Source organism: Diabrotica undecimpunctata, chromosome 6 (genome assembly GCF_040954645.1).
Source record: "Diabrotica undecimpunctata isolate CICGRU chromosome 6, icDiaUnde3, whole genome shotgun sequence".
In the NCBI taxonomy this organism is placed as follows: Eukaryota; Metazoa; Arthropoda; class Insecta; order Coleoptera; family Chrysomelidae; genus Diabrotica; species Diabrotica undecimpunctata.
Genome location: NC_092808.1, coordinates 115,422,756 through 115,432,112, shown reverse-complemented (window position 1 = coordinate 115,432,112; position 9,357 = coordinate 115,422,756). Strand labels below are relative to the sequence as shown.

The following is a 9,357-nucleotide window of genomic DNA, read 5'->3' as shown; positions in this document are numbered from 1 at the left end:
AACCTAATTTTTTTCTTTAAAAATGTTTTTTATTGATATTAATTATTTATAAACATGACTAAACCATCTTAACTTATGCTCTCTTATTTTGGCATTAATGTATGCCACCTCTAGATTTCCCATTATATACTCATTCTTATTTGTATCCTTTTTTATCGCTCCACTAATCCACCTAAGCAGTCTCATTCGTTGTTTCTCTTTTTTTTAACTGCTCACCATTCAGCATTCATCATCATCATCATCAATGGCGCTACAACTCTTCGTGAGTCTTTACGGCGTTTACTATTGCCTTCCATGTTTGTCGGTCCTGTGCCAGTAATTCCCATTGTCGCACTCCCATTTTCTCTAGATCTTCTTTGACTCTACAGACCTTCTTCCCTCTGGCCTTTCCCAGAACACATTGTTTATAAGGCGATTGTCGTTACTGCGTATCACATACCCTGCCCATCTGAGTCTATTGGCTTTTATATATCTGACTAGATTTTCTTTTTCGAATAGAAACTCTAGCTCGTTATTGTATCTGTCCCTCCGTTCGTTTATCACGCTATCTCTGCAAGGGCCATATATAATTCGAAGAATTTTATTCCCACACCAGCAATTTATTTATTTCTCTTTTTGTTAGCGTCCATATGTCGCTTCATTAGATGTTGCACTGCAAAGAAGGATCTGTTTCCTGCCATTATTCTCGTTTCAACTTCTCGCTCTAATTTGTTGTCATTTGTGATTGTTGCTCCTAGATATTTAAATTCTTTAACCACTTCGAAGTTGTGATCATTTATAGTAATGTTTTGCCTTATTCGCCGTCGTTCTTGTTTTGAGACGACCATGTATTTTGTTTTGTCTTCATTTATTTTTAGACCGATGTTTAATGCAGCTTCTTCAAAGCTCGAGAAAATATCCTTAATTTCTAATGTTGATTGTGTTACTGGGTCTACGTCATCGGCAAAGGCGAGTATGATTTTTGCTCCCCGAGCAGTTATGTCTGGTTTGATTTTTGGATATATTTTTCGCATGACATATTCTAAGGCTAGGTTAAACAACAATGGGGACAACGGATTTCCCTGTCTCAGTCCAGAATTTACGCAGAAAGCATTTGATATTTCTCCCCCTATTCTAACTTGTGCAAAAGAGTTACTTACATACATTTGTGTTACCGCAGCTAGTTTCTTGGGTACGCCAAGCTCGATCATTGCCTTCCATAATGTTGCACGATTAATTGAATCATAGGCCTGTTTGAAGTCTATAAAAATTTGATACACGTCGTGATTATATTCCCAATACTTTTCAATCATTTGTCTTATTGTAAATATTTGATCAATAGTCGATCTGTCAGGCCTGAAACCACACTGGTAGTCACCAACTATTGCTTCGGCGTATGGTACTAATCTTTTTAATAATATCGAAGCCAATATTTTATATCTAGTGTTGATTAGTGAGATTCCTCTGTAATTCATGCATGATTCCTTTTTTCCTTTCTTGTGTATTGGTACAATAATACTACCACACCATTCTTTCGGCATTATTTCTTGTTGCCAGGCCATTTCTATTAATTGATGGATTTTACTTATGAGTTCATGACCGCCTATTTTAATTAGCTCGGCATCAATATTATCCAGACCAGGGGATTTATCGTTTTTGAGCGTTTTTATGGCATGCGTAATTTCTTCCATGCTTGGTAGGGGTATTTCTAATTCGACCATGTGATACTCATGTTCTCCGTTGTTTCCATTTTCATTGTTTTCATCAGTAAAATTTTGGATATTCAGGAGCTCTTCAAAATATTCAGCCCATCTTTCTATTATTTTGTTTTTGGCAGCCAGCATTTCTCCATTTTGGTCTCTTACGAAGTTGGGTGTGCTTATGTATATTCAGCATTGTGTTTCGTATATCCTAGCAGTTTTATAGAACTTGCCTTTCCGCTTCATTGGAATATTCTTATTACACAACACACCACTTGCTTTCTTCCACTTCATCCATCCAACCCTAATTATACTGGATGCATCTCTTTCCATTTCCCCATTACTCTGTAATACTGATACTAGGTACTTAAAACTTCACAATCGTTTCACTTTCCAAAGATATTATTTTATTTGTAGTAACTCACTTTTTAAATGAACATTCCAAATACTCCGTTTTTATCCTTAAGAGCTTGTCTTCGCCGTTCTAGTTTTTGTTTTAAGTAGCTATTACTATTTCCTATTAACACTACATTATTAGCATATATTAAACACCAGGGAATGTTACCATTTATTTTCGCTGTTATCTAATCCAAAACTACTTAACATAAATACGGATTAAGCATCGAGCCTTGGTGCAATCCTACTTGCACATGAAATTTATCAGTTTCTTCCTATAGATAATACATATAATATAAATTCAATATTTGTTTAATAGTTTATCCAAAACTAACCCTTACAATGAACAAGAAAGAACAAAGAACTGTATTTATAAAATACCCTGTGAATGTGATTATTTTTATTTAGGCGAAACATCAAGACCATTAAATGTTAGAATAAGTGAACATAAATCTAATATTAAAAATAGAGAATTTTATAGATCTCAAATATGTAAACATGCATGGGAAAACGAACATAGGGTTTAATGTAATAATTCAAGAGTAGTCCTAAAAGAAACCGATTGTAAAAAGACAAAAATCAAAGAAGCAACCCTAATTATGCTAAATAAGACCAATTACATCGCAACTTTCTCGGCAGAATGCAGTATGATTTAGTTACACATATTAAAAGACGGAGTCAATAAAAAGAAAATACCACTCTTAGCAAATAATATATCAAGAAAACTCATGATTTATGTTTATAAAAATCATACGTATAAAATCAAAGTTTGGTGTTTATTAAAAAAAAACTAAGTTAAGACCAAATATTTACCATGTCAAGATACAATTATGAGGTTTTTTGTCTTATTTACCCTCATGATTTACCATGGAATCGATAACAGGAGAAGTTTACTGTCATGATTGCATGTGGTTGTCTTTTTAGTTTGGTTTCGAACGCCTAGAAATCTTCGAGGATCTACTTTCTGTTTCATTCTCAGATGGCACCGCATTCGAATGAAGTAATTTTATTATTACTTCCTTTCACAGAAAACATTAAATTTTACGTTCAGGTTTCTACCCAGTCACTCTAATAAGTCCTGCTAGACGAAATACATATAAGCGAATTGTAGAGGCACTATACGTGAAATCAAATCGTAGCTGTCTTTTCTATATTCCATAATTCTATTAAATAAACCTGTTGTTTCCAACTTCTTCCTGTCTCTTCTCATCTTCCCGTCACTTACCCAGCAATAACATCTTGTCCTACCGTTTTTCCTTTTTTTATTTTTTTAAAGTGATTGAACCACTTCCCCGTTTGTTATTTTGGTTATCATTTTTCCATCTGTTTTTAACATCCTTTTTATGAATCAGGATTTTATTAGTTTCATTTCGGATATATCTTATCTGATAATCTTTTGCTTTATTGTTCAATGATTTGTATTTTTTATATCCTTGTTTCTCCTTCACTTATATCAAGTTGATCGTATAGATTCGTATACGCACCTGCTTTAATTTTGCTTCTATTACTGTTTTTATATAATTTTCTCGTTCTCTTTATTTTTAATAACGTTCGTTTGACCATCACAGGTTTCGTTATTTTCAAAACTTATTTCATGATATGTTTTCAAGTATTTCAATAGCAGTATCTCTAAGGATACTGTCCAGCTTTCTTCAAATTATATTAGGACTTCCTTTTATGTTCCAACACATTTTTTTACTATTCTTGTCCTCAATATACCTTCTTTCTAATCCTTTAACTTCCACCACTTGATTTTTTGTGGTCCTCTCCGATACTTTGGTTTAGATACGTTTTTTACTTCGATGTCCAGCACAAGCAACTTATGTTTTTGACTGTCTTACTAACTATTGCCTTGTAGTCCTCACATTCATATTTTTTCCTCAGTAAACATTGCAGAATTTTCGAATGTATCTAATCCTTATTCTTTAGACATACAATAATTTTTTATTATTCTGTTTATAAAGTAAAAAAATACATCTAAAATACGTTTACCGGAATTGTTATTCTTCTTCTTCTCGTAGCACTACAACCCGGGGTGGGTTTTGGCTGACTGCACAACTTGCTTCCATCTTGAACGGTCATCCATAATAGTTGGGTCAGTGGGAGCCCCATTGTTCTTAGATCTGACCATATATTGTCTCTCCATCGCACTCGTGGACGTTATAACGGCCTTCTTCCAGTGGGGACTTTCTCCCATATTAGCTTGGCAAGACGGTTATTAGGGAGTCTATGGACATGGCCAGCCCATCTTAGACGTTGGGATTTAATCTCTTGGACTATATCGCTCGCTCTATACATCTTCTTGAGCTCAGCATTTGTTCTCATTCATCTAAGTTTTCTTTCGGTTTCATTGGTCAGGGTCCACGTCTCAGACCCATACATGAGCACCGGTCTAATCACCGTTTTATATATTCTTATTTTTGATGTTCGTGTTAGGCTTTTAGATTTAATAGTATTATGGAGGCTGTACATACATCTGTTTGCTGCCTGAATTCTTCCTTTAATCTCTTCCGCGATATCGATATCCGCAGTGATTGTTGCTTGGAGATATTTAAAACTACTCCACTATTTCAAAGTTATATGGGTTTATTGTAACATTTTGCCCTATTCTATCTCGTCCCTTTCGTCTGTTGATGCACATGTATTTGGTTTTCTCTTCGTTTACTCTTAGACCAGTTTTCTTTGGAATTGTTATTGTGATAGATTCACTAAATTTACTGTTAACCCTGAGAACTGTGAATGTTAAACTTAAAAGCTTTTTTTTATTTTTAGAGTGCCCCCCGGCTGACGACGGAATGGAGCGGTTTGCGTGTCCGACGCCAGACAGACAGGGAAGGTATCACTGTATTGACGACCATGTCCTCTGCGATGGGTTCATAGACTGTCCTTCGGCTGAGGATGAAGATCGACAGTCGTGTATGTTCTTTAAAACGGTATGTTTAATCAATACCTTCAATTGTTAAATTCTAATTTTCAAGTAAAATTCTAGAGATCGACAGTCGGGTATGTTCTTTAAAACGGTAGGTTTAACGAATACCTTCAATTGTTAAATTCTAATTTTCAAGTAAAATTCTAATGTCCCCTAACTCTAACGCTTGCTAATATGATAAGTAAATTATATCTGGATGTTATCTGTTTATTTTAGGTCATCAACATCAATTACTACAACATATTGTCGTATATATTTTTTAAATTATTAAAAAAGTAAATACCGTAGGAAAAAATAAAACAGTTTTAGTTTATTTTTACATATTATCCGGTTTTTTTTTATAATCATTTTTATCGATGTATATTTCATAGGTAGTTGTTCGCCATATCTGCGCTGCTTCGCTTATATCCGGTACTAATGCATTTTGATTCTTATTATGCCACTGAAAATTTACTGAAATACATAACTCGGCAATATCACAAAATAAAAGGTAATAAAATACACAATCTGTTGCAAAATTTAAAAAAATTGCATAATAAAACCTTACGTACTAATAAATTTAAATTGCTGCATGTGATACCTAAATATATATAAAAATATTTTAGTTACTTGTTCATAAAGGTACTGTAATTTCTTAATTATTCATTTTAATTATTTCATAAGAAAAGAAGTTGCAGATTTAAGTAGTAAAGGGAGATGGTTGTATAATTTTTTTGCCGAATATAATATAGATTTCTTTAATAACTCAGTGGACGGGTTCAGTAAATACAAATCAAAGGTTGAATTTCTGGTGGAGTAGTCATGATTAGCTCTTGCTGAAAAAACATGTAGGTGTTTGCGAATTAAGCAAACAATTTCTAATATACCGATTCGGCAAATTTTCAACTACCGTATACGTTATTCAGTATGTGGAACAAAGATAACACTTAATTGTTTGAATACGAGTGAGACACAATCCACGCACTTGGAGTAGCGAGTCTAATTTTTAAACAGTGTTGCGAAATTTCTGTAACATAACTCCTTCTAAAACATTAGTCGGATACATGAGTGTAACATAATGTTTAAATCCACTACAGTTCATTGTAGAATGAAAATTAATATTGCCCCAACAAACCTTACATGAAGTAATCATGTAAGTATTATTTTTTAAACGATTATATCATTACTTCATTAATTAACAAAGAATACTGAATTGAGAAATTGAGATGCGACAACAGCGTGAGCTAAATAAATATCGCACTTCAGTAGACAGACAAATAGTATAAACCATTTGCCCCCTCTACGACTTCCCCTCAAAAGAATAGGCGGTCCTTATCTGTACAGCAGGTTTAAGGTCAATAAGGTAAGGTCTATTTCTTTGATTTTTAGCTGTCGTGGTAAAAGGTTGAAAACAAATAATTAACATGCCAAGCGTATACAGTAGAAACTCGATAAGTTAAATTCCAAGGGAAAAACCAAATATTTTAAGTTATACAGGTTGTAAGTTATCAAGGGTCTATGTTGTGATGGATTAATATAGGTCAGAAGTTCATTAAAATATAGGCATTTATTATACACTACATTCATTTATTATATTCGTTACAAAAAGTTAAAGCAATAATTAAAGGTATAGTCTACTAAAAAAAGTCTGTGATTTTCTTTTGAGTTAAACAATTCATAGATTCTAAATCGATTTGATTTTAAATAACATAGAGAAGAAAATACGTTATCTTTTATGTTTGTACACTGCTCTATAAATGATCGTACAGTCGTTATAGCACTCTTGCTTCGTTGATTGATATGCTCTTAGATGAAGTTTGTGGGTCGTCATTAAATTCATCGTCTTTATAACTTTAAATACAGTACATGTTGTTATTCCATTATTCAGGATCATTATTATCTTCCTCTTCAAAATGATTTCTTGAGGTTCTGAAGAAAAACCACAGGTTCTAAAGCAGTTTTTCACTGTGAGGAGTGTTACGTTTTGCCATGTTTTGTTCATTATCCTCATTACTTGAAGAACATTGATAGAAGAAATCGTATTTTGCTCCATATCAGCTATCATTCTTCTAACAACTTCTTTTCTGTATAATGTTTTAAAATTTTTAATGATACTCTGATCCAAAGGTTGAAGTTGTGATGTTGTGTTTGGTGGAAGAAATTGTACTTTGATTTCCTTTAATGGTGGTATGTCTCCGTGTGCTGTTCAGTTGTCGATGAACAGAACAATTTTTCTATTTCAAGTTGCCCTTTGCTAATCTATATTATTCAGCCATTTTTTAAAAAGTTCTGCTGTCGTCCATGCTTTTTTATTGGCTTCATAATTCATGGGTAGTGATTTTAAACCTGCAAAACACCGAGGTTTTTTTGACTTACCTATATAATTAAAGGTTTGAGTTTTTCTGTGCCCGTAGAATTTGCACAAAGCAGAATCGTAAGTCGTTCCTTGCTGTGTTTTTCTCCATGACATTTTTTATTTTTGAATGTTTTTTCGGGAAGACATTTAAAAAACAGACCAGTTTCATCAGCATTAAAAACATCATTGGGATCATAATTATTCACTAAATTATGCAAGTCAGATTTCCATTCTTGGCAGACTGATTTGCTTACGCTCGTACTTTCGCAGCACATTTTTTTAAGGCTAAATCATTCGTTTATTGAAATTCTCTAACCAGCCATTGCTGGCTTTAAAATTATCGATTTTTAGTGAATTAGCGAACTCTATAGCCTTTTCTTTCAGTATGGGTCCACTGATACTGATGTTTTTGTTTCGATATTGTTTTAACCACGTAAACAAACACTGTTCCAAATTAGGGAATTCGGCAATTTTTGTCTCCTGATTCTTGTTTTTTCAATAGTTCGGTTTCTTTTTTTATGATGATTGATAATGTACTCTCGTGTATTCTAAACAGAGCCGCAACTTCTTTTCTTTTGAATCCATTTTCACTGCTTCTATAGCTTTTAATTTATCAGCATATGTTAGCGTTGTTAATTTTCTTTTTGAACTCATTTTAAGCAAGGTATCACACAGTACCTAAATCGATGTTTCTAGAACAGTGATCAAAACTTATGGTACAGTAAGCTGTTCAGCTGTCATTGGTAAACAATTTTATTTTATAGGGATTGTGAAAACATTTCTTTAAGTTACTGAGGGCCAATATTGATATTATTTATTTAAGTTATCGAGATTGTGTATTTTAAGTTGTAGAGGTTTTGGGCTCCGATGGGAAGGGAACATATAATTTTTTGAAGTTATAGAGGTTTTTAATTTATTGAGGTTTGACCTATCGAGGTTCTACTGTATTTTCAAAAAGAAAAGATTCAAATGGTGAAATGGTATTATGGGAACCATTCTATTGTAGAAATAATACAGTTATTTATTGCTGCTTTTTAAAAACAATAACTTTTTAAAAAATGTTTTCCGATGAATCCTCATTCACAATCCATAAACGTCATAATCCATCTGTCGTCCGCTATTGGTCTAGGGAAAAGAAACATTTGAGTATTGCTGTGAAAACACAATTCCCAAAGAAATTAAATGTGTGGACTGGCATTTATAACGATAATATAATTGGTCCATTTTTTATTACGGGAAATCTGAATGGGCGAAAGTATCTAGATTTATTACGCAATCAGATTATTCCAGCTGTTCGAAACCTTGCGGTCAACTTCGATGATGTTTGGTTTCAACAGCATGGTTGCCCAGCAAATAATGCAATCGAAGTTACAAATTATTTGGAACAAACATTTCCTGGACGAATAATTTCTACACGAGGAACAATAAAATGGCCCCCTAGATCACCAGATGTATTACCTTTGGTATTTTATTTCTTAGGAATGCTAAAATCAAAATTATATCGGCATGATTTCGAACGAGCCACCAATTTAGCAGAATTGTAAGAAAAAATTGTTCAACTTTGTAGTCGAGTACAACCAAATCAGGTAAATGCAATGAGACTTGCTTTAATTGATAGATTCGGATTTTGTTTAGCTTAAAATGGTGGTTTGTTTGAACATTTAATTGGTTAGAGATTTTTTAAAAATGCCTTTAATTTTAATTATTTAGAATAATTTTTTTGATTGGTTTTTTTCTTATAAAAATAATATTTATATTTAGTTAATGTTTGTTAAGTTAATTATTGTTTTATTTCCTAGCTACCAGAGCTAAAAATCTACAAAAATTACATTTAAAACTCGAATTCCTATAAGTGTTTGAGTTTTTCTTAAAGATTTACTGACGGAAAGTTGGCGACGAAATAATTTTATGCAAAGAACTACACCCCATCAACGTCCGATAATTTCTGTCGGTCATCGGTGTATTTTTATGCCGCTTCGCACTGTAAAAGAAGGCGTTGCTTAAAATTTCAAACTCTT

At 33.0% G+C, this 9,357-nt stretch overlaps 1 protein-coding gene across 1 annotated transcript in view; it reads left to right on the top strand.

Annotated features, from left to right (window-relative positions):
* The first annotated feature begins 244 nt into the window (after positions 1-244).
* Positions 245-9,357, top strand: part of jeb (low-density lipoprotein receptor domain-containing jelly belly protein) — a 69,173-nt gene continuing 60,060 nt past the window's right edge. The window contains exons 1-2 of the mRNA XM_072536335.1: positions 245-301; positions 4,850-5,008. Coding sequence (XP_072392436.1) covers positions 245-301; positions 4,850-5,008 — 216 coding nt within the window. The remainder of the gene's footprint in view (positions 302-4,849; positions 5,009-9,357) is intronic.